The following is a 26053-nucleotide window of genomic DNA, read 5'->3' as shown; positions in this document are numbered from 1 at the left end:
TAGGTAATATGACACTGGTGTGAGCTGGTTGTTTCTTAGATGTCTTTTCAGTCTTCCATACAGCTGATGCAAGTGTAAACAAGTTTAGAAGATGAGTAATTCCCGAGGGGAATGAGGTGTTCAGTCCCTGGGTTTGGACATACCCCGTGTGCATACCCTTCTTAAGAGTGAAGCTGTCTAGAGCTGCTAGTCATGGTGCATTGCAGTTTCTCAGTTTCATGCAGATGTATACTATGAAGTTTCATCCTAACAAAAGCTATTGGTCAGCTTGAATGTTGAAGGTCTGCTGGGATGTACTCGGGTAACTTTGTCCTGGAAGAAACTTTCCAATTTCTTCAGCACTGAGAACAGAGAATTCAGTAAAATTAAAGGACTGCTGTTTTCTGGGGAGATGTGCTGTTGTGGATCCTATTTCATTGTCCAACTACTTCCTTGTACTGCATCATGGCTTTTAAAAAATTTTTCCTTAGTTTATAGATTCACAAATATGCAGTTAAGGAACTTGCTTTTTGACAGCAAAGACTTGCCTGCACATTTTGCAGCTGACACATATGTGACTATGCACATGCTTGGAAGTGACACTGATATTTGTAACACTTGGAGCCTCTTCTCAAACATGCCGCAGATACTGTGTCAATGGTAACACAGCCACATAGCTTCAATGTTCCTGAAACATCACTTCTTTATCAGAGGCCCACATTTTTTCATAGTTAGTGAACTACACACATCAGAGCTAGCACCTTTTTCTCTGGAGGATGCATGTTCAGGTCTGTTCAGGATGCCTTTACTGGTGCCTGTAGGCAACCTTGTCTGAGCTAGAGTTTCTACATGTGAAATAGCTGTCATGGTCTATATCTGTTACCAGAAAGATCTTCCATCTTACCACTTCCACTGCAGCATAACTGTGAAAGCAGGTGTAACCAGGAGTTGCCTTGGAGCAAAGGATTGTGTTGCCTGTATTGGATCTAACACAGCCTTGGGAAATATGCTGTGGAACAGTCATTTAGAGTGCTGCTGCTCCTGCTGTTCTGGGTCTTCCCTCCCCATCCCCAGTACACACCCAGTGCTGGCACAGGTTGCACAAAGAGGGTCTGGGGTCTCCATCATTGCAGATCTTCAAAAGCCCTCTAGACACGGACCTGGGCAGCGTTCTCGGAGTGACCCTGCCTGAGCGAGGGGAGGCGGAACATGTGCCTTCCGGAGATCCTTTCCCACCTCAACCATTCTGTGATTCTATGGGAAAAGCTTTCTAATATGGAAGAGGAAGGGGGAAAAAAAGTTCTGATTTTGGGGAAACATGGGAAGGATTGTAAAAATAATGGTAATAATGTCTTGGTTGAACGTGATTCATTTGCTCAGGGAGGCAGAAAATTTCCCATGTCAGGGTGGAATTTCTGAAGGTAAAACAGGCAATCTTGGTGTGGTCGGCTGAGCCCACTTCATGGGTGATTTTAGGCAGTACATGGAATACACTGGTAACAGCTTGTCTGTTGTCTAGTTAGGAGGGAAACGTTATATGCATCTGACATGCACTTGAGCTAGTCACCATACCAATAAAAAGCTGTAGAGCTTAGTGTAGCTTCTGGGTGGAGAATCAAGTATTGCGCTAAAAACTTGGGATTTTTCCTGTTCCTTGGTGCATATTGTCTGTGTTCTGTTACCTTAGGTTACAGAAAGATGCACTTGCACTCTTGGCCCAGTGCATGTGCTAGTGTAGTCTAACGGTGTTGGAATTATTAAATATATTGTCTGTCTTTTGTAGCTTTTTCCACTGGGATGGTTAAGATAGTGTGTTTTCTTAAACTGAAGGAACTGATTATTCTGGAAGATAAGGATGCTTTCTGGAGACTGAATGTCTCAAAACTTGTGGCCCTGTTCTTGTTCAATGACAGAATCTAGTTCAAGTTCTTCTTGAATTCAAGAAGACCTTATATTAAGAAAAGTGCAGAAACTCTGAGAAGAGAGAGTTCTCTGTACACTGATTTTGTAGGTAGGGTTGAAGAGTAGCTTGTATTTGATAAAGATTTAATTCTTGCTTTTCAGGGGGTTAAATCAGGGTAATTTCCTCTAGTTGTGCAGATAACTATCATACTGCACATAGGATTTTTTACAGCGTTATTATTAGCATTTCTTAATTGTGTCTTTATCTTTGAATTATGCTAAAGCTTCTCTTGTTACAAATTATTAGAAGGAAGTGTTTCTTCTAGCAACTGTCAGGTGCTAGATAGCACTTCTGAAAAACATGAGCATGGGGACCTCAAGGTCTGCAACTATGAATATTTATTTTTCAGGACTGTGTTCTTTTAAATGCTGACATTTGTGCAGAATACTTTGCTGTGAGAACTATCTAATTCATGTAGGATCTCTGAAGTTTTTCACCAGTGCATGTGAAGATGACTCTTGCATCCTGTAGCTGTTTGACAAGCATTATTTATCAAGTACAGAGGAAATTGATTAACTGTGGAGCAGAATTGTGTAAAATTGAATTCAGAACCATTTTCTGTTTTATAATAGTAAAATGATTACTGAAAGAATTCCATCTGAAGACTGTTGAAAGCTGGCTGCAGTTTATGATATAACGGATAAAATCTGCATCCTTGGCCTTCCAACAACCTTTACACCAGCAGATGGTGGGCGTAAAGATGTCATTCATCATTTATTTACAATGGGCTTTATTTATTCTAGTGTCAACAGCTGCCCCAGGGAGCGGGTTATTGAATGCAAATGTGAAGCTCTGGGTTATTTGCTTCCTTTCAAATTTGTCTTCAGAGCTTAGTTGCTAGGAGTCCATTCTGTGCTCTAATAATGATTCATGTATTGTGAAGCCATTCAGTAAATTGGATTGTCAGGGATTGCCAAAAAAGGTTTAGAGGTCTTGTTCTGATTTTTTTTTTTTATTTTTTAAACAGCACAGTGCTGTAGTTGGTGTCCTCTCCTTATGTGCCTTCTCTTGCTAGTGTTAGAGACTTTGTCCCCAGTTGTCCCCTCTTTGATTTCCCTTCCATACCCCTTCTTGTCCCCATCCTCAGAAAAGTAGAATTCTATGATTCTGTGATTTTTAAATTTGTGGTTTTAAGCATCAAAAAATTAATTTCACATGAAATAATTAAACTTTGTCTTCTCCAGGCAGGGCAGGAGTCCTTCCGTTCCATTACAAGGTCATACTACAGAGGGGCAGCAGGGGCTTTACTAGTGTATGACATTACAAGGTGAGAGTACCAAAGAGGTATAAGTGGGTTAAAGTTATATGTCTTTGTAGAGTTGTGTTATGGTATATAGCAGTGATTAAATGTCTGCATTTGGCTTGTTTTATAGATATTTGCAATCTAATGTTTTGCCAACTTTCCTTAAGTACTCAAAATCAAGATGTAGCTGATGTAACCCATATACTTCCGATTTTCTCTGTATAGTAGTCAAGGAAAAAGCATACATAAAGTCTGAGGAACAAGGAAACAAAATATTTTTATAAACTGTTTGACCATGAACCTCTGGATTACCTTTATTGAGAAAGACCTTAAAATATTTCATTAATTGCTTTCTAGTGGTTTTTATTACCATGAGCTAGAATTTGTCTTTAGTTATAGCAGGTTTTCTACTGAAGTGCCATTCTGCAAAGGAGTGAAATAGTAAAACATCAAAGTTTAGTTACATAAAAATACTAAAACTCCCCCCATTGCTGTGTTTATGAGGTTGGGAAAATACAGGCCTTAGTCACTTCTGAACAGCTATTATAACACTACGGTTTTCCTGCTGTCTTGAATAAAGTCTCTGTACAGCTTGTTATCTGCAAGACTGGGTCCTGTGGCTGGTTTCTGAAAATGTTCCTATTAGGATGTGTGGCTCCCTTTGTGGATGTTGGGTCTCATTGCTGAACTAAGTAGCAACTTTCACTAGAGATTTCCTAGATCTTTTTCCTTTTGTTCCCCATTTATTTTTAAATATCAGGAAGCAACATATTCTTTCCATTGGATCTCCAGCCAATGAATCTTTGATTCATAAATAGATGGTTTTACTCTTGTGAAATCTTAAACACACTTTAGAAGCATGTGATTTAATCTTTAGCATGCACATTCTGTAAAATCTATATCATGCCATATTTGTGTACCTTTACTGGAAAAGACTTTGCTGCTAAATTCATTATTCAGTTTATAAATTCGCAAAAAATTGCCAGCCATTTTCTGCCTTCGGTCGAACAAATATTACTATATGAGTTTGTAAGTTTTTTGTACTATTGTTTGAATTGGTTGGGGCTGTTACAGACTTCTAAAATTCCATTCAGCAGATTTTATATGTATATAAAATTACAGATTCTTACACCTATAAGAATCCTCTTTACTCTTTGTAGCAAACATGTTTTCAATTACTTTTTAGGCAAAGTTCATTAATGCACCTTGTTTACTAAATTTTTGTTCGCCTATTCTCACAAAGGGATTACTAGCTTTTATCCCTGGAGCATGTGGACTAATAAATGATTTGATTACTCAAGTAGAGAAGCTGACTAAAGGAATTCTTGAAGTAATGCTTTTAATTTTCATTCTCTTCCGTACTTAGGAGGGACACTTTCAACCACTTGACAACTTGGTTAGAAGATGCTCGTCAGCATTCCAATTCCAACATGGTTATAATGCTTATTGGAAATAAAAGGTAAAATTGAACCAGTTCTGATTTTGTAAGTGGTAAAGACTTATGACTTCTCTGGATTTCAGCTTTTGTGTTTTCTTATTTGTGGGCAGTATGTTAATATTAGATTACTTTTGGTCACTAGACATAGTTCTGTGGTGAATCTAAAACCTTGCCTTTCCTGATTGGCATAATACAGTGTGCAGCACATGTCCATCAACTACCTTATGTTCTGAGTACCTTTTTTAGAAGTAATTTTATTTTAAAAGGATTGAGTGAATGTGTGAAGTCATGGATTATATGAATTATTTTTCTCATTTTTCACCTGTAGCTCTCCCTTACAAAGAGAATGTGACTCCTAATTTTAGGTGTTCTGAAGTGCTTTAGGTTTTGGTTAAGAATCACAGCAGAGAAAATGTAATTAAAAAATAAAAGCCTGTACTACAGGATTCACTTAAACCTTTTCTCAAATTTAAAAAGTGCTTGCCTCAATTATGAGACTTTTATGAATTCTAAGTCTGCTTCACGTTCCATATCTTTTAACTGTGGTTGTGGGCAAAGAACACTTTTTCACCATTTCCTGATGAATTCAGGCTTCTCTAAGATACTGGACGATGAAAATTCAACTGAAAGTTTTGGAAGTGTGTTACCCAGTTTGTAAATGAATATTTATCTGGTCATTAGCTAGAGTGTCCTGTTGATGCTGAGACTTTGATCTGTATTAAGGTCTTTATAAAAACACAGCAGTTAATACATTGTTTATCTGTAATTTTTCTAGTTCTTGATCCAGTGAACTGTAGCATCATGTCTAGATTTTTTTTTTTACTGGATGTAGGGTTTTTCCAAATATCAAGTCATCATCTCAGAATTTAATAACCCATTAGTTACGGCTCTTTGCCTTATTTACCTTAACTGGTCTCCATGCCTCAGCAATTCTTACAGGTAAAGGTGCCAGCTGAAGTAGTGGTGTCTATGCTTGTCCCTTACAATTTAATGAACAGCCAGATCATTTCTTAAATATTACTGAGAGACAGCCTTGTGGTACAGAGTCTGGTTTTGCTTCTCTGGACAGTTCACCTCATATTTTCTTCTTCCTCCTTCTTCCTTCTTTTTTCTTCCCTCTCCTCCCCACCCTCTACCTCCTCCTGAAAAACATGTTAAGCATTAAGCAATTGTTAAACTTGTCCACATTGAGATACATAATCTGGAAAATTACTAACAACATTCTTTTTAAGTGAGGAATGTGATAAGCATAGTCCTCACAAATTAATATAAAATGTAATCTCTTCTGTTAAACAAAGCTTTGGTAAGCCTGTGATGTCCTTGACCAACTGTTTTTATGGTTATGTGAGTAAAAATATGGTGCTGAGAGAAACAGTCAAGTGTCCTGCTTACCTGAGATAAGTATTAAGTAAGTTTGAATACTTAGCTGACATCTGTAATTATTCCTGATTGTTCTTTGCTGTTAAATGAAATTTTTAGGTCTTGCATTCCGCTGATGCAGACTATAGCACATGATTGTATGTTATGATACACTGTTTGCAACTAGCTCAGTAATTCCCAGTTACAACGAGGTTTTATTCAAACAATAAATATACTTAAATTATGTATTTTAAGTTACAGATTAAGGTGCCACATGAAGTAAAAGTTCTTAAAGAAGCTTTTTAAAGGGGATTATTTTCAAGCCTTAAAGAGGAGAATGGGAAGAAAACTCCTTCAGTTGTATTGCATTATCCTGAAAGTGTGTTACAGGAGTTCTTATGGTAGGGCATACTGCTAGAGATGGATGGAAGGAAGAATGCGTATACTGGCATAATATTTTTAAAGGAATAAATTTTGTTCTTATGAGTCCCAAAAGTGCACTTGATATATGTTTGTAGTACTGACTTATTGCTGGATTTGAAGAGTGTTGAGAATTTAATCTGGAATATTATAGCTGTTTTTTGAAAACATTACAAATACTAGTGTTAAAACATGACAAATACTGTACTTAATCTTCTTTCCAGAACAAAACATAGCTATATTGCTCTAGTAAGACCAAATGCTTCGAATTATTGGAATGGAGAGAGGAAGACAACCGTGGTTAGTAGAAGCAGTTAAAGCTCTTGTAAGAATGAGTTTAGATATCAGTACTGAGTTTTGACTGGGTTATCACTGCACTTTTCAATGCAGCTGCACTATTTCAAGTTGAGAGAGTTGTTTATTTCTGTTCTATCTTGGAGATAACACTCTAGTGAACCAAGGTTTTAAATAAGATATTTTTAAGGGTAGCATGGTAGTAGCAAATAAAGACATTGCTCAAGTTCAAAAACACAACGTCAGATAGCTGCTTCAGGGACATGAGAATGAACACCTTGTTAAGATATCTTAAGCCTGAGGCTGAGATATTGGGAACGCTTATATATAATGAACATGAACTTTGAAATTGTTTTGAGAAGACATTTCTTGTATCTTTATCTTCAAATGCTCCATGTTTAAGTGATGTGCTGAATTGTCTTGACTCTGTAGCTCATCTGAGCTAGCATGTAGTTGTAAAAAATGACAAAAACCTGCTTTGCTGCAAAATAGGTGCCACAGTGAGTATTGCTTATTTTTAATGCAATTACAGGGATGGCAGCACTGAAGCCCAGTATGATATTTTTTACTAGTATTCTGGCTACAAATTAAACCTCTGTATTTGCATGCTGTTTAGTTTAAAAATGTGTATCTGAGAAGATATTTTTACCTGCACAACTTAAATTAAATTTTATTTAAATACGTTATATTCATTAATGTGTAAATGTCACGTTGTTATTGCTCAAGATGTCATACACTTAAACAGAAGGGCAAGCTGCGTACTTCTTGTTCCTAAAGAGGCTTTAAAAAACAAGAGTGAAATACTTGTGTCTATATGACTTATAGAAGTGGATTTGTGTTTAGTTGTCCAGTCCAAGAGGGGTTTTTTTCTGTTCTTTTGTGTAATATTTAAATTTAATCTAAACTGCTTGGAAAGCAGAAAACAAGGAGTTGTGTAACAGTCACTTCAAATTCTTCTGCTTAGGCCTGGAATTTCAAAGCCTAAATGCTAGCTTATTGGGAGAGAACAGCTAATGTAGTTCAGAATAACTTATTTTTGCTTTTAAGTCTTTTTATCAGAACAGAAATTGACTGCATGAAGTTTTGTTACCAAATAGAAGAAAATGAACTGTATTTTTTAAATTATTTTAAATATCATTAAGAAATAATTTCTGAAACTCCCTTATCAGTTCAGCTTTACAGTGTGGATTGGTAGATAACATTATACCAGAAAAGAGTGATATTTACCTAAAATGACAATGTCTAAAGGTAGCATTCAAGGAATAGCTAGATAAACATACACACATCCTTCTGAAAGCCATTTCATTAAGTTTTTAGATCCATGTCAGCTAGGATTGACAGCTCAAGCAAGTGTGATGTGTGTGGCTATTCCATGTACTGTACGTGCAAGGGTTACAGTAGTTCTGCTTTAGGTAGGGGCTTGAATAGATAGATAGTGCTTGAGTAGACCTAAGTCCTAATGGGGGCACTTGGCTTATAAGCATGTCTATGAACAATAATATTTACATGGACAGGTTAGATCATGCAACTAATTTTTTTTTTTTTCATCTTAGCGATTTAGAATCTAGACGAGAAGTCAAGAAAGAGGAAGGTGAAGCATTTGCACGAGAGCATGGACTTATCTTTATGGAGACATCTGCCAAAACTGCTTCCAATGTAGAAGAGGTAACGTTGCTGAACAGCGATATTTTAGTAAAGCAGTTGTTTTGAATTGCACTTTGTTATTTGTACAGATACTCTTCCTCTAGCTTTTGGATTTCCTAACTTGAATTAACTGCTCTTTATATGATGAGAAAGACAATGTCTATGTTGTGTCTCATTGCACAGCACTAATTATATTGTTGAGACTCTAGTAATTAATATACTTGGGGTTTTATTTAAATATTTGTTCAGAGAAATGGGTACTTCTGTCTGCCCTGAAATCTAAAAAGTAAGACTAGAATAGGTTTGCTAGTACAAAGCAAGCCAAGCTGTTGGTATCCTTGGCAGATGTCAGTCTAACCTGTTCTAAAGACCTGCAGCGTTTCCCAAGATCTTCAGAGCAATCTATTGCAGTGCTTTGGTTGTAATCTTTCCCCTGCGCTACCTATCAGGAATCTTCTTTGCTGCAATTCATGCACACAATTTCTTTTTCTGTCCTCTGCAGAGCTGCTGAAGAGGTCATTAGTCTGCTATGTATTTGAATAAATTTTTCAATCTTTGCTATTTAAAGAACTTCAGTCTTTTTAAGTTTTGCTTGTAGTTCATACTTCAGAACATGCATGAGCTCTTAATGAATCTCACCTTGACTTATTGCAAGCCTTGTTTGTAGTGTGGTTGTGGTGGCTTGACCTTAGCCACCAACTAAGTGCCCATCTGATTGCTTGCTCAAGGCCCCCTGTCCAGCGGTATGGGGGAAAGAACCAGAAGACCCAAAGCAAAAAAAAAAACAAAAACAAAAAAAAAAAACACAGGGGTTAATATAAAGAGTTTAATAAAAGAAGAAAAGAGCTGGGGGGAAGAGTGGTGGAAGGCAGTCACAACTTCCCACAGATGGATTGATTACAAGCCAATCTCTGAGCAACAACTACTTTGGAAAGACTATCCTTTGTTATTTATTGTTGAGTATAATGTCATATAACATGAAATATCCCTTGGGCCAGTTCTGGTCAGCTATCCTGGCTGTGTCTGCCCACACCCCCCATTTTGCCTACCCTAAGCCTAATCACTGCTAGGGGCAGAGTAAGAAACAGCAAACCTTGCCACTGTGTAAGCACTGCTCAGCAGTAGTCACAACGTTGATGTGTTATCAGCGCTGTTTTAGTCATAAATCCAAAACACAGCACCATACAGGCTGCTGTAAAGAAAGCTGTCTCCATCCTAGCCAGGCACGGTACAGTGGTGGACAGCGAGCTCCAGCTGAGATGTTAGTGCTCTGTAAAGCAGAAAGATCGCTTCACGTCTTCCAGGCCCATACTGAGTTCATAGATTCCCACTCACTAACCTTTTTTTATAATAGCATGATGTAGTTCAGCTTCTCATCCTACATCACCTGCCCTTCCTCTCTTCCAAAATTGTCCTAAATGCACAATGATGGACAACCAATGTGGTATTATTTTAGTGGTAAAGCTTTCTAGTTTTGAAATATTTAGTATTTTTTGAAAAGTTATAGTAAGAGTAACAAACAGCTTTCCCTGGCTTCATTCTGGTTTGTTACTGCCTGAGTCTAACATGAGCACCTCTCACCGTGTCAAATAACATGTGCTAGTGAATGAGTTGTTCAGTACTGAACGCATCTCTGTTTATCAGGAGGAAAATGAGCATCAAGTTCTTTGTCAAAAAAGTTCAAATAGAATCCTCTCCTTCTGGTGATACAAGTGAGTGACTGCGTGCATGTACTAACTTTCTCATTCCGATGGAAAAGCATTAGGATACAATCCTTTCTAGTGACAATCAAATGCATTCCTTAAATGGAGTTCTCAGTCAACACTGAGAGGTGGCATGATCTAGAATAGTTACAGCTGAAGGAGCAACATCTTAATCTTTGGGCCAGGAAAAATACGTGTGAGAAATAGGAGGCATGGCAGGTGGAAGATACCACTTTGTGGACAGAAGAGAACATTTTCATTTTAATGCTCAATCTGGACTGTTTTGGAGATGTTCAGTAGTGTACACTCCAAGCATGACTGTTGGCTTTCTCCCAGCAGAACGCATGGTTAAATTTGACCTGAAACATTGAACTTGTTTTTAATTCATGGTAAAAGGAATCTAGTGTTAACTTTTAGAAACTTGGCTATATCTGTTCTGCTTTTTTGAGTTGTGGAGGAGGAATGTGCCCTCTGCAGTACTCTTTGCAGAATTCAATGTCGCTGATGTATTTTTCTTTCTAGGAGAGCACTGTGATGACTTGTCTGTAGGCTTTTCACCTGTATGCACCTAAGGCTGAGGTCTAAACCCCAGGCATGTTTGCACTTGTTGTAATCATAACATCAGTTACTTTCCGACCTTGCATTAAAACTATATATAATACTTTTTTTTTTCTCTCACTTGCAAGAGACATTAACAATTTTATCACATTTGTTTTTTCATTGGTAGTTCAACAACAGCATGTGACTGTTTATTGTGGTCTTATCTGAAACACACAGCTCAGAGCTTGCTGAGTGCTTTCTGCTTGGGCAGTGTCTCACTTTGGAGAGGCAGAATAGAATAGCCTGCACAAACTGAGTGACTGTGCAGTCTCCTACAGCACACGGTACTTATCTTTTTGTACCATGAAATATCATTTGTGTGAATGTTTTGAAGAAGTAAAGAGACCTAGCTGTATTTGGGAAGCTGGGATAACTTTTTACATTCTTCTTGCACTCTGGACTGCTACTTTTAATAATGATTAATGTGATCAACCTTAAGCAGAAGAGTTTTCTGGATACTGGTCAAACCCGTACTACACACCATCACTGTTCAGAAGCTGATCTCACTTGAGTTGCACTAGCGTATCACTGACTCCTGGCGTGGGAGTTGGTTTTAGTAAGTTGTTTCCCATATGGAGGGGATTATATAGCCCTATGCCAAGCTTTCATCTTAAGAGTATTGTCTGTGTTATTCGAAGTTGTCTGCACATAAATAGAATGCAATAATGGAGTCATTATTTAGGATTAAATCTGAATGGACTAATGGTTTTGACTGAGCAATGGAGCACTTCTGCTACATGTTGCTGGATGGTCATTGAATGGTTTTGCTTCAGCTGTAACTTGATTTCCTCTTCAAGCAGCTTTTTCCATACTTTTGCTTGAATGGATAATGAATATTCAAAATCTCTATCTTCAACAGCAGTACTACTCAGTCACAGATAAGGGAAGGAAGATGGCCTTTGGAATATTCTGAAGGGTAAAAATGAAAATCTCATGGAAAGATGATATTCTTAGCAGCTTCAAAATTGGAACTGATTTTTAGAAGTGGTTTTTCTTTCCCCTCCATACCCTCTGTAAACACAACTAATTGCTGGTAAACAAACGGTTGTTTGACCTGGTAATATAGGTAACAGGGATTTAGTTAATAAAATGTGAAAATTTTAGGAAGTTAATAGTTTTCATAGTAAAGTGACACACAAGATGTAATCTGGCTAGAACTTGCAGAAGAGAGGATTTCTAGTTCATGAGAACCTTTAAAAAAAACCCCAACAGTAGGACTATCTGAACTGGTATCAAAACCAGTATTCCTTCAAGTTCCTTGAAATCCAAGTTCTGTGACCTTCCAGGCGTGTGAAGCTGGTACTTCAGCCAGTTTTTCCCATGAGGAAATAAGAGAGGAAAAGCTCATGTCAGTTCTGCTGTGGGAGAGAGAAGGGGCAGGACCCCAGGATCCAGTGAAAATTCAGAGCTTTTACCTGCTTGTGGCAAACCCTTGGACTGTGCCCCAGCTGCACAGTAAGGAACACTGGCTCCGCCACGGCGCTTGGGGCTTCTGGGCATCCTGAGGTATAATCAGAATAAAAGGTCTCAGTTAACTGAGGAGGATTTCAGACTTTATAGAAGAGCATGAGAAGTATGAATGGCTGCCTGTGTGAGCTGTAGGTTCTGCTGAAGAGATAGATCCTTAGTTCTGGGGGGTTTTTAAATTTTTTTTTTCTGCAAGTGCTCTGTCCTTGTAACTGTTCCGCAGCGGCTGCAGGCCTGTTTGGGACACTTTGAGCTTTAGTGCTGTGCATCTTCCCGGTAACTTTGTCAGAAAGATTACGCTTCAGTGGGTACATATAAACAAATTGCTGCCAAGTTCTGGTTTGGGACTGTGTGCCTGTACTTCAAAATTAAGGCTACAGATGGGTTGGGGTGCTGCTGCTTCATTATGTAGCACCTTCCTTCTGCTTGATAATTAACCCCTCTGTAGCCCCTGTAGTGTCCTAGGCTTCTTTCTGAAGGATCATTTAGTTGTAAAAAGTATTGTCTCAGTGTGCATAAAACATCTGCTTAGAGCTTTGGGATCTTACTCTGTGAAGTGGCCATCCAGTGCCATTTACACACGGAGACGGTGAATGCTCTAGGGACAAATCCACTTGTGGTCCGGGGGGTTACTATTTCCAGGTGCATTCTTTAATACTAGAGTCATCTAACTGGATTGTATCTTACTGCTTAGAGATAAGATGGGGATTTGGGAAGGAGGAAGAAGCTCTAGGTGTCGGCTGACCACAGAGGTGAGGGTCATGCTTTAGAATCTGTGAGATATTTAACCTGTAAGCATTCCTCATTTCATTGTAAGAAAGAATTCAGAAATGATGACTGCCCAGCTTGTATTTCAAGCTTTGCTGTTGCCACCAGAGGGCAGCATACCACACGAGCTGGCAGCGCAGAGCATGATTTCTTCTAATTTTAAGCAAAGATGAACTTGTAAAATCTGAGTTTTGAAAAGTATTGGTGATTCATTTACAAGTTTTTCCTGTTATGTTCAGCTTGGAGCTAAGTCCTCAAGTGCTCCTCGTGGCCTTAGCTTTTTAAGAAAGAGAAGTGACGTTACTGACATCTATCGAGTGAAAACTAAAAGTAGCTGTTCTGTATCTAATTATGATGCCCTTAGCTTATTATAACTCCTACATACAACTTGCAGAGGTACAACTCCATAAGTCAGGAGCTCATTCCCTCATTTCCTGCATTGTTTTTACCAGTTATAGAATTCATTCTTCCTGGTTTTGTCTCAATGGTAGTAAACCTACATTATTGCTTTACTTTGTGTGATAAAATGGACATCAGAGTTGATTTAATTCAGTGTTTTTAGGATTAATTTTTCTTAAATGCACCATTTGTACTGTTTGGGGTTTTTGTGGGGTTTTGGTTATTGGGGTGGTTTTTTTGAGGTGACAATTAAGAGATGATTTTTTTTTATTCCCATGTAGTAATATGATTTAGGAAACTCCTTTACACCAGTCGTCTGCAGTGATATTATACCGGTGTATTGTGACTCAAAACCCTCCTCTGTTAGCTTTGCTGTAGGTGCAGGTGTGACAACAACAAGCAGATCACTTCTTACAAGACTTGCTTTCCCACTTGTACAGTAATGTAATTTTCCTCCGCAGGGTATCCCTGTTATTTGAGAACCTAGTTACAATGTAAACACAACTGAAAAAACTTATTCAGTAACTTGTTTTAATAGAATATCTTGTATACAACCCTTTTAATGTCATGGTACAGGCACATTCAATAGTCTCAACCATAAAAGTATCAGTAATTTCTGATGTAGATTAAAACCAAGAGTTGAACATTAAATGTAGACATTTTCTGGATGTTACATTCTTTTCTTTAATGTTCATGAAATGTGGTCTAGAATTCTTATATTTGGAAGTCTAACATACTGTTTTTGCAAAAGTCTGTCTCTTTTCTGAGTCATAGAGGTACAGTGTACTAGGGCCTTGCCAGCTTTCAGGTTACTGAGTGTAAATTCGGATTTAATCTGTTACTGTCTCTCCTGGGGTGGGGAAAATAAACCTGAACCTGAGCTGATTTGGGGTGGAAGTGCTCAAGTATCTTTGTGTGGTGCTTTAGTAACGGATGGGAATGCAGAGTGCAACCACAGTAGGCTTGGTAGGCAGCCAGCAGAGCCCACCTGGGCTTACTGGTGGAGGTACCGTGTTGTGTGGAAGTGGGTAAATGGCACCTGGATCCAAGTTGGTGGGTGAGGTGCAACAGCTGTGTTCTTGCAGTCCCCTGCACGTGCTCTAATAAATCCAAGCTGGGTTTGAGGGGAAACCACTCTGTCCGCATCCGTGGCTCAGTTAATATAGGAAAAACCACCCATAAATAACGGAGAGTTTATAGCATACTGCCTGCTCTAGATAAGAGTTAGAACAGAGAGTGTAAGAAGAGATTTTTAGAATAAGTCAATTATACCAAGTTCACCTACTTGTCCTTGCTAATTGGGGCACTAGCATGCAATGCCAAAATCAGATATGATATTCTTAAAGCGAGTAGAGTGCTGTTTTCAGGAAAAGTTCTCAGGTGGTTATTCTGAGTCCACCTACGCTTTGAAGCATAAGCTAAGTCAAAAATACATGGATGCAAGAAACAAATGGAAGTCCCAAGGGATGGAAGTGTCTTTTCACAGCTGATTAGTAGTAATTTTTCAGAATCCATCCCAACTGAAGAAAACATGAGGTAGATTTATTATGTGCTATGTTCTTCTAAAACCATTGTTTTCAAATAGGAATAATTTCTATGTGACCTAGCGCAGCCTGGCGTTTGGCCATGCAGAGTGACAGGACGTGCTGGTGTGACACTCGTATGTGCTACACCAGAATCACGGGTGGAAATGTGCTGGTCAGATTATGTCTTTACAAGGAGAGAACTGAGGTGAAGGGAATATATGGGTTTTTCAGATCAGCAGTTTCTTAGGCAATATGCTTAGCATTAAAACAGACTGTACTGAGCTCGGTATGCTTTTTTGCTTTGTACAGTCTATGTGTAATAACTATGTTGGGGGGGTTGAATGCTGTTAAATCACACTCTGTTTCCAGGGCATTTTACTATTTTTTTGCAAGGATAGATCTGTTACTGCTTAAGTGTAGCATCCAGAAGATATTTTATACTCAGATGTGTTTAGTTTGGAGTTTATAGTCTGTTAAAACTGTGTTTTTGTTGCTCTGAAGCAATTTTTATAGATCTAATGTAATTCTCATGAAATTAATTCTAAGAGCCCAGGCGTACTTAGCCAGCATTTTCTAGAACTGTTGGAAGTGCCAGTTGTTAAGTGCTTGTTTACATGAAGTTATCATAACACATTGCTAAGACTTCAAGTTCTGGTTAATGTCCTACTGAAACAGAAGCAAGCATCCTCACAGATTCCAGCTGTGTGAATTTCCTAAGTTTTTGACTTGTACCTTTCAGTAGGCTCACGTATGAGACCGTTACAATAATGAGTGTGTCATCAGAAACCAAGATAAGTTTGATTTTTTTTTTTCTTCTTACATTGAAAACTTCAATTTCTGCAGAATTTGAATCAATTCATAGTTGGCCAAAAGCCAGTTTTTCTCCTCAACTCTAACACGCGTTTGAAAAACGAACTCGCTTCCTAAGTGCCTTGTGAATCTGCAATGATTAATTCTTCTCATTATTTTGCTGCAAATTCTCATGACCCTCTGCGATGATTCGATCACCCACTTAGAGTTTATGCATATTCATATCTTTCCGCTCCTGCTGCAGCCGTTCAAGTCTCCTTCGCTGGCTGTGATGTGTGCTTGGTGCAGTAATTGAGCTGCAGTAGATTGATTACTCCGGGGAGCTGTAAGGCCTTTAAAGGTGAAAACATATCAGTCCTGTTAATTAGGAAACAAAGCTCTGGTGGCAAGTTCAGCAGTCAAATGCTTCCAGTGTAGAAATGAGGAAAGGTATGATTTGTTCCTCTCCATGAACCCTGTTTACTTTTTTATATTTGAATTAGGTCTGTATTTGCTGTAATAGGCTGGTGCAGAAGATAGCGTATCTTGTGTTATTGCATGGTGGTGGTATTTTAGAAGGAAAAGAACTAGATGTTTGATATCGGTTGTAGTTATTAGCTGCTGTTACCTCTTAAATTATACATGATTTTAGGTATTACTTGACCTAGAAAGTTAAATGAGAGATGAAAAATGGAATAATGAATTGTAAACTTTAACCAAAAACATCTATATTATTCACTTTTTTCAGACCAGAATGTCAGTCTCTTCTCTGAATTAAAACAAGAGATTTTCAGAAATCATCATAAAACCTTGGCCTTGCCTTTCTGCTGTTAGGATGTCTATTGCCTATCGTGTGCAAGATTAATTAAAGAGAATACATTCTTAAAATTAGGTGAATATTAAATGATAGCATAAGGTTTCATCCAGCAGACAGCGTCCTTACATCATCATTGTAAGTACCCTGTGGTTTTATGTTGCTAAGCACTCTAATCTAGAGTGGCCTATTACAAAGATATTAAGGGTAGGGGAAACCATCTGCCACACAGTCTATCCATAAGGGTCAGAAATAAATAATTTAAAAGTAATTTATGTATCTTAAAAACCACTTTTTCCCTGTAATTACTGGACAACAGATTGTAGAATACAGATGTTATGAAAATGCCACTTTTTTTTCTAAACAGCCTGTGATCCATTGCTGCTTCAGGATAGGTTATAGGATGCTGCTGTCATATCTGCTGAGGTCAGGAGGAAAAGTCTCCCTGAAACAACTGCATGTGAGATTGGACTCCAGTTAGTGCATCTGGCACCAAAGGATGTTGCATTCATTGTGTTTGGGTTTTTTTCAGGCATTTATTAACACTGCAAAGGAGATCTACGAGAAGATCCAGGAAGGAGTTTTTGACATTAATAATGAGGTAACTTTTAGTACTCTGAACACTTTTTGTTTGGTTGGTTTTTAAATGTAAAAAATTTGCCTTCCCTAGAAGGCTGGACAGTAAAATTTGTTCTATTTGGATATAGAATTGTCTGCCATTGTGATAAAGATGGATTAAAATAAGTGACCCTATCCATCCATGAGGCATCACAAAATAATATAAATCCCCAAAAGAGAAGAAAATCTACTTTCATCCACTTCTCCATATGGTGTCATCTGTTTTCAAAGATAATTTTCCACTATGTAAATGGGGGACCATGTTGATATGCCAGATGCACTCCATGAGCTGCCCAGTATAGGGGAGAGATTGCTTTGAGAGTTACATAAAAGACTTTTGAAATGTTCCTGGGTTAGGTGGCTGGATTCCATAGGGAATAAAAGATTAGCCATTTTGCCTATGCACATTACTGAAATTACAGATTATCGGGGCCTGGCTCTTGGCTTGTTTGGGGTGGGGGTGGGGAGGTGGAGCAGGGAGCACTTTTGCAATGCAGGAGCCTAGAAAGACCTGTAATGTCTCTCTGGAATTTTGAAACAATTGTGCTGTTGAAAATCTTGAGCAGTTAGAGAGGGTCACAGCCCCAGGAAAAGCAGATTCAAATTCAGCGGCAGTGAGCAGAAATACTGGGATTGCATAAGCTCTCAGTGAACATTTACATTAAATGTCACGCCACACAAAGTTTAAACTTGACAATGTGAAGTAGTCTTTCTGCTTCATATATTTCAACATGAGAACATTTAGACTATTAGAAGTATTGCTTTTATGAGGAAATAATGAGAAGCTTCCATAGTATGTAAAATATTTGCGTTAGGAAACTTGCAGCTGAATCAGACTCGAATAGTAACCCCTCAAAGACACTCGTTCTGCCAGGAAAACGTGTTTGTGAGTATATATGGTGTTTTGGTGAAACACTTTTAAAATTCAGTTTAGTGATGAGAAACTTTTAATTTTTCTTTAAATCTTTTCCTAAAGAAAATGCACTCAGTAGTGCAGTCTAAACCAGACAATGATCAGAGTGTCTGGAAAAGCATGCTCCTTGTCTCTGCTGAGTTTCGCAGAGTAGCTGCCTGCCGTCCTGTGCTTTACAAAGCTCTGACTGCAGTATGCTGTCAGGAGCCAACAGTCCGTGCTATTTATTTGGCTTTATGCCAAGTCTGGCTCCTTGATTCCTCAAGAAGTTGCTATCAGCCCAGAGGGGGCAAAACCAATGAGCCATAGGGCATGCTTTTTATTAAAGAGGAGTCAAAGAGCGAAAAGAAACCACATCAGCTGCTGTCAATACTGAGCTAGTGCCAGAAACCCCAAGGCTACTACTGTTGCAGAACAACTGCCAAGCACTATAAATCTGAGATTTACTGTGACGCAAAGTTTCCTTAAGAGCTTAATTTCTGAAGCTACTGTATTACTTTGAGAAAAGTGCTGTATTTTTAGGTAAAATCCACTTGAGGGAGTGAGGGTTAAGATATAAGTGTGATTTTGATGAATGAAAGAGCTCCGCTGTGTGTGGGTTCTTGGCAAGGAGCCATGACTTTGGGGATCATAGAAATTATTGATGACATAGAACGCTCGTATGCCCTTAGCCTCTGCAGCTGATTCAACACAGAAAGAAATGCTGTCTGGAGAGGAAAAGTTTTATACTAAACTAATGGAGATTTTGGTGAGAGGGGAGAGGTTATGTGTTTCTAGCAAATGTTGTGTATTTTTAAGGCCTTATGCGAAGTAGTATTCAAATACAATTCTTACTCTGTGTTTTAAGCTACAGGGTTTAACAGAGAGATAAAATTGTAATGAGAAGGAAAGCATCTTCCTTTGTATTTAAACACTAAGGACATGTTGCTAAAAAATATAAACTTTGCTATATTTATTGCATACATTAGAACATGGTATGTGATCTTCAAAAAAAAAAAAGCTTTTCAAGTATATTAGTGTTCTAAAATAATTACACTGTGTATTAAACTTCATTTCAGGCAAATGGCATAAAAATTGGCCCTCAACATGCTGCTACTAATGCGACACTTGCAGGCAATCAGGGAGGACAACAAGCTGGAGGAGGCTGCTGTTGAGCCTGTTTTTACTTTCTAGCTGCCTGGATGGGGCCCTACTAACTTGTTTGTTCACCTTCCCCCCCGCCCCGCTCGCCTCCACTTCAGTTCAACTGAGACATGAAACTTGTAAGTTGGTTTCCTGTTGCAGAAGAAGACTTTATCCTTCAAATTCTTGTATAACTTTGAATAAATGGTTAATGTTCACTTCAAGACAGATTTTGGAGATTGTATTCATATCTATTTACATTTGATTTCTAGGTCAATTGATGTGATTATTTTTGTTAAATGTTGTCTTGTGCCCTTGACTACGAACTGAATTGTATGAAACACTACGAAGTCATCTGAGTATTTTAATCAGTTTGTGTAGTTAGGTTTCCCAGTTCCTGCAGTTACCTAATGTTTAATATTGTAGAGCTGTCCTCAAGTTTTTTGTCAATTTTCAAGGCTATAAAGAGAAGCAGAAGGACTCTTTTAATTCTGTATTTATCACTTTCTGTATATATAGTTTAATAACCTGCTTGGGTGTACTTGCCAAGCTAGAATTCTTTAATGCATTTGCATAAATTCTATACTACTTAGAGCTTGAAAACTACAGAAGCATTAATAGAAATTGCTTGGACGCTAAATTTTAAGCCTTTTTGACATTGTTAGCATGTTCATCCTCCCCTGTCATTATCCTGAAGTCCAAGAGAAATGCTTAATGTATATTACCAGAGGCTACATACGTGCTATCTATTTTAATGCCAAATGTTTGCTGTTTGTCCACAATTTCCACAGCACCTCTTCAGAAATGGATTAGCTGTTTGCCTTAACGAATACTATAGGTAAAAACAGAGTATGAAGGAAAGGTAGAGGAGGAGTTGATCAATTTAAAATGGCACATTATAAAAACATTAATCTTTTAATGTTTTTTTTTTTCTTGTTTACCACTTGATTTCTAGGTATATTTTTCATGCAAGGACAGTTTTTCAACCTAAATGTACAGTGGTTGTGTAAAGTTTTCTTTCAGTGACAACTTGTAATCCTAAATATATGGTAAGCATCTTGTCTATTGTGAAGAGGGTGTGAAAATAAAATCTGCCAGTTTGGAAATCATGATGAAAATCAAAACTAGAAATGCTTTGGTACTTCTTACAGTGGTGGTCGGGGGGTGATGTTTTGCCTCAAATGAAAGGGTTGCAACAGTACAAAACAAAATCCTGTTTTTAAGTGTTTCTTTGTTCAAGTATAGAATATTCATGTCACTTTTCCTACAAATGAGGAAACAACTGCGTTTCCACCTCATGCTTTTTGTATAAATTGTAGATAAAAGGGTGCCACTAATGCTAGGCCATGCTTCATGTATCAAAAAAAGGGGGGAGGAGGGAAAGTGACTGCAAAACTTCTGTCTCACTGGACCAGTCCTTGACTGCAACACAGCCCTGGGGGACATGGATCCTCCTGTCATCCACTCTTGTTGTCAGAACTTTTAACGTCGGAAGTGACTAAACTTCAGCCTGACAGGTGTAACACAGCAGTGGTTCTGAGATTAAATAAAGTTTAAAAAGCATGTGGAACCTTTTGTTTGTATCTGGGGGAAGGTTTTACAACTTCGGTTGCCAGCTTCCAATCTTCCATACACATTCAGGAGCATTAGAAACAATGCAATATAATTGTTTCAGCTGTTTCAGTTCTTAAGAGGGTACTGCCTGTACATACTCTCAACTGTTAACTGCTTATTGTATCATGTTTGCATTTATAAAATACAAACAGTGTTTCAGCTGGAGTCTGAAAATTGTGTCGCGTTACAGTAAAGCCACAGGACTGAACTGCACTGATGCTGAGGAGAAACCGCCTTGTAGTAACGAGATGCTCACAAGCAGGGTTGAGCGAACAAGAACACTTGGTTGAAGATTTTTTGAGACTGGCAATATTGTAGAAATCAATTGCTTGAGACAAGAGGAGAGGAAAGTATGCTCTTCTCTAGCATCCTCAGCTACATTACAAATGGGAGTGAATTTCCCTTAGACAGAAAAACTGCCCGTTAAGGCAGCAGAGGAGGGTACCCTAGCCTGAGAAGAACAAAAATTCATGTTGTTTTAAGTGGTGATGGTTTACGAAGCTAAAGTTTCTGATAGCCACTCATTTTCTAAAAGCACAGAAGCTGTCTAGAATTGACCAGGATCTAGGGCTATTACAGCCAAGAGCCACCAGCACTTTTTTGGGGGGTGAAAGGCACGAGGAATGTGACTCTAATACTGTGTATTATATAAAAATATGCTACTTTCAAGCTAGAGCTAGAGCAAAACCGAAGTTTCCTTCCATTCTGCCTGGCTTTTTGTCACAGGTTTGTGCATATGTAATCATTCGGTTACCAATTAGAAATCTGTATTTTTGTTGGTTTTTGAGAAGCCCCTGATCCTATTTTATCCTACTAGAATTTGAAAATGACACAGCACAGAACCTAACAGTGGGGTTTACTCCCAAAGCATGTGCTTCACAAAGTTATTCTTCCACAGGTGTCAGTTTTCCTTGCATGACCGATAACTTGCCTAGCTTTCAAGTTGAATTCCAGTTGCTTGTAGTGGTTTCATTTTCATAACCGAACAATTAAAACATTTCACTATTCCCCAGGAACTTGTACAGCCGTTACCCATAATGCAAGACTACTCTAAACACTTGACAAATCCTACCATGGTGCAGTTTCCCTGTGCTCCCAGTTTGGCATATGGGCTAACCCTTGTTAACTTACAAAAGAGTCGATGTGGAGTGACAAATCCTCTAAGCAGGATTTTAAGACTTGTCTCTCTTATTTCTACTAAAAATGAGAAGCTCCAGGAATGTTGTCAGGCATTTAAGATGAACACTCTCCCTCTGTCTTACACCTGTGTGTTTCTGTTGCCTTCATTCCCTCTGTGAGATCGGACTCCGCAGTGACGGAGGGGAAATGCCTGCCCAACCCTTGCTGACAGCTCCGATGACAAGCAGCTCTCTGACGCACCTCGCAGGCAGCGAGCGCACCATCCCCTGCTCCAGAGATGTCTCCTTTCTGCTCTCTTACACTTTTTGTGACATTTAGTTCATGGTGGTGTTGAGTAGCTGAAGAGCCTTCAACACTAAAGGGCACAGATAGGTTGTAGGGTAAATGGCATACACTGAAGTTGGGAAAGTTATTTCTGCCTCAAGAGCTTACCTGGGACTGTTGGAGCACTAAATGTGTTCTTGGGAAGGAAGGAAAAGCTCTGATCAGGCTCTAAGTTACAGTTAAACTGAATACAAGTGAAAAAATATATTAAAAAACATATTAAAAAACTTAGAAATATCAGAAGGCAATTTTTTGGCATTAAAGGACTTTTTTTTTTTTTTTTAAGTCATCATTCTAAATGAGGGCACCACCCTGTGCCTGTGTTTTTCTCCAAGTTGTTACCAGTAGGGTATTGCTGTATAAATGCTGAATTCCTCTCGATGGACTATTCTTCTGACACTACTGATTGTCCCCCAGTTTTCTTCTTAGTTGTGGTTTTTTTTTTTCTCCTAGATCAAGTATGTATTGTCTCCTTTTCGTCTTGTCTGCTCTGGCGTTCTTTCATTCCAACTCCATCCAGCGAGGAAAGCGCTGCTCTCCCATCTTTACTGCTCCACCTCCATTACACCTACGCGTAAGGGACTTTGTCCAACACGGGGCATTGGCTTGGGGGTGGCAGAGGTGGGCAGGGTGAGAGCAGGGTGTCCTGTGCTGCTGCACGGGGGAAGTCCTGCACGGGTTCTGGCACTCGTTACACGTCTTTGTGCTGGTTTGGGGGGGGGGGGATATAATTTGCCTGTTCCTCTTCCTCTATTGCATGGGAGGGGAGGGGGAAGACTAACAGGTTTTATTTGGATACCTTCATAAATTTGTTTGCTGATATCATACCTAATGATTTGTATACACTTCATGTTCCCCCGCCCCCCCCCCCCCCACCCTTTTCCCCGGGCTCTCCAGCTCTTTTCCTGCCACATTACTGCAATGTAACTTGAACAGCGTGCAGTGGTGATTTATTTTAATGCGGTACTGAAATCTCCGTTTGTAAATAATCCAGGCTGCTGCTGTGTAAGTAGTTGATGAAATGTCTTTACTGGGTCTGCTGCCTATGAAAGAAACCACAACATTAGGCAATAAAAACTACTAACAGAATGTTACAAAACCAAGACCGTGACAAAAAAGCAGCATGCTGTGGATCTATCATTTTTATTCTTGGGACAGATTTTATTATTTTTGGAACTATTACAAGACTTATGTTAAATATTGTGGATGATAAGAGGAAACAGACTCTTGGCAAACATGGAAAACCAATTATAGCACATTACCCTATTCCCCTTCCAATAAAGGAGGGGCGAAGCTCAAAGTTTATTCTTTGCTTAGCAGCTGGAGGAGGACGAGGGGAAAAAAAAACCCGTTCCTGCCTTAGGATTGGCTTGAGGAAGGAGATCGTTGCTGCACCAATTTCACTGCAGGCAATCCAAGCAGGAGAAGGCAAAACCAGCATGCTCTGCAGTCAGATTCACCCCAGTCTAAAGCAGTAGATTAGCACGGGAATTCTGAGTAAAGAAAAAAACTATGCTATCAAGTGTGCTGCTCACTTAAAAATAATTTCTTAAAAATTGTGCTTGGTTGCAAGCCTTCAATACTGCAGATGTCCCTGTTGTGGCGATTTCTCTTGTTTTGGCAAATGAACATGTATCTGATACTCAGACACGGGATTTAACTGCTGCATCCCATGGCTCTGTGTGATGCAGAAGTGAAGTAAGGTGTAGGGAGAATCTCCTCGGAGGTTTGTTCAGAGGTCAGCCGGCTCCACTGTCTGCACACCCCTTTGAACGCCTGTCCCAAATCACCGTTCTCGTACAGTTGTCCGTGGCACCATGAATGCAGATGAATCAGTGCATCAACATGTTTGGGGTTTGTTTTTCCCTCCCACAGCATAGCTCTAATTTTTAAAATTCCTTCTTTAAAGAGTCAGAGATAGAAATGTTTATATTGGGCAGAATGTTGTTGATAGGTGGGCCTGGGGTACATTTGGTGTAAATTACAGCAGGACCTAATCAGCCTTTCTTACAGTGCACTGGGCTTCGCTTCAGGATCAGACTAACTGGAAACTGATTGTTTGCTTTTCCTAGCCTTAGACATGAAATACTGGGGTGCAGGAAAATCCTTACGTGAGAGGACAGCTCAAAGAGACCAGGGCACAACGGGAACCGCTGTCCATTGAACATCCTCAGAATAGTCAAGTGAGCAGTACGTTGTCTGACTGGCGCTTGGGAAAACATTTTCAGATGCAGGAAATGGTTGAAATAATGTGACTTAAAAGACAGTTAAATGACGAGGGTACTCAGGAACACACAGACCCCTGGGGTTGCTTGCTGTCTCCCAGGAAAATGATGCAGGGAGAGGACAGTGGTTCAGCGAGTGTCACCCAGCAGCTGAGCGCTGCCGCCTGCGCCTGGGAAGGTGTTGCTGCTCCAGAACAGCACGAGGCTGCCTGGGAGGAAGGAATTTTCAATTTGGACACCCTATTGGCAATGCTAGGACCGGAGCTGAGGCAGCTTCCAGACTTCGAAGACACTTACCTGTGGTTTAAGGAGGAGAGATGGGAACGGGAACAGCAGCAGAGGGCGTGGGGCAAATTCACTTGGCAGGTGCTGGCTCAAAAACACCCGAGTCCACACACATCACCTGCCTGGGATTGTTGTATACAAATGCAGCAAAGCTTTGTCTTGAACATAGCTGAATTGGGATTTTTTTCCCCATTTTTTTTATCGCAGTTGAATTTGTGAGGATGACTGGACCTCACTCATGGGTTGCTGGTAAACATCCTTAAGATGGAGAATATCAGAACAAAAAAGAATTTGCGTTTCTGGTGTCCTTGAGAGTCAACCCAGCCGCTTTTAAGCAAAGCATGACTGACTGACCGACACTAACTGGTCACCGGTGAGGGTCTGGCAGCCAGCAGTGATGTGCCAAAATCCAGCGGCTGGGCTGTGCTGCTGCTCCTTGCCTCGTGTGGTTCAACCCTGATCTCAGAAGGAAAACGCTCCTGCACAGAAACGAAAGCTCTTGCGGTGTCTCCCGTAACTGTTGCTATGAAGCAGAAATGCAGTTTGTGTGATATTGCAGTCCTGGCCGGGATGTTTTTCTGTGAAGCCATGTAAGTTCAGAGAAAAGGGCACTGTTACCCATGAAGGGAAGTCTAATGTATAGAGTCATGGCACAGCACTGCCCTGCAGCACCGACCCCTGAGCATCACGAATCAGAACTTGGGCATTTTCTCTGGATTCCTGTCCAGGTCAGAGTCTATTTTATTTCCAGTTTCCAAAGCTCCCAAGTCTTGTTTCTTCTATGTTTCTTCCCATCTTCTCTTCCTTTTTGTTACTTCAGCCACCTTTTCCCTCCCTAGTTGGAGTTTGGGGAGGGGAAGGTGTCTGTTCAGGTGGAATGACTCAAGAACAGGAGCAGCATACTTACAGTTCCCTGTTCTTCTGCAAGACCTTTGTTATCACGGGTTAAAAAACGTTTAGTTTGTCTCTTTTGAATGAAATTATGTTTGCTTATAACACCGTTGCTAGGTGAACTTAGCAGACACGGTTGGTCATAGACCCACCTCTTTAGCTCTGCTGAGGACCCGGGAGAAGTTGGGGACAGCAGGGAAGCTCCCTGCGCCGTGCCCAGCAGGAGGCTGGTGGCCAGACCCCTGGCACACGGCAGAAGGTGGTCTGCAGGCTGGAGGTTTGCTAACTGACATTTCTGCGTGGAGGCTGCAAAATCCTGCCTCTGAGGGCATCCCCTAGCCGTAGGAACCTTCAGTACAAACACAGAAGAAAAACACAGCTGCCTGTTAGCAAATTTTCTTTTGCTGAGCACCATCTGAGGGTTTTTCGGTTGGTTTGGGCTGTATTTTGAAGGTGTGCACAACTTCGTTCTGACCTACTGGCTTCCCAGTTCAATTCAGCTGCTCTGCATGGCG

General features: G+C 39.6%; 1 protein-coding gene across 1 annotated transcript in view; it reads left to right on the top strand.

Moving 5' to 3' along the window:
- The window catches only part of RAB2A (RAB2A, member RAS oncogene family), a 33653-nt gene extending 13470 nt beyond the window's left edge, over positions 1 to 20183 (top strand). The window contains exons 4-8 of the mRNA XM_010079004.1: positions 3127 to 3209; positions 4552 to 4644; positions 8250 to 8361; positions 16939 to 17007; positions 18996 to 20183. Coding sequence (XP_010077306.1) covers positions 3127 to 3209; positions 4552 to 4644; positions 8250 to 8361; positions 16939 to 17007; positions 18996 to 19091 — 453 coding nt within the window. The 3' untranslated portion in view covers positions 19092 to 20183. The remainder of the gene's footprint in view (positions 1 to 3126; positions 3210 to 4551; positions 4645 to 8249; positions 8362 to 16938; positions 17008 to 18995) is intronic.
- Positions 20184 to 26053: the final 5870 nt, after the last annotated feature.

The sequence above is a fragment of the Pterocles gutturalis genome, unplaced genomic scaffold (assembly GCF_000699245.1).
Source record: "Pterocles gutturalis isolate BGI_N339 unplaced genomic scaffold, ASM69924v1 scaffold26228, whole genome shotgun sequence".
In the NCBI taxonomy this organism is placed as follows: Eukaryota; Metazoa; Chordata; class Aves; order Pterocliformes; family Pteroclidae; genus Pterocles; species Pterocles gutturalis.
This window is presented reverse-complemented; position numbering and strand designations above follow the sequence as displayed.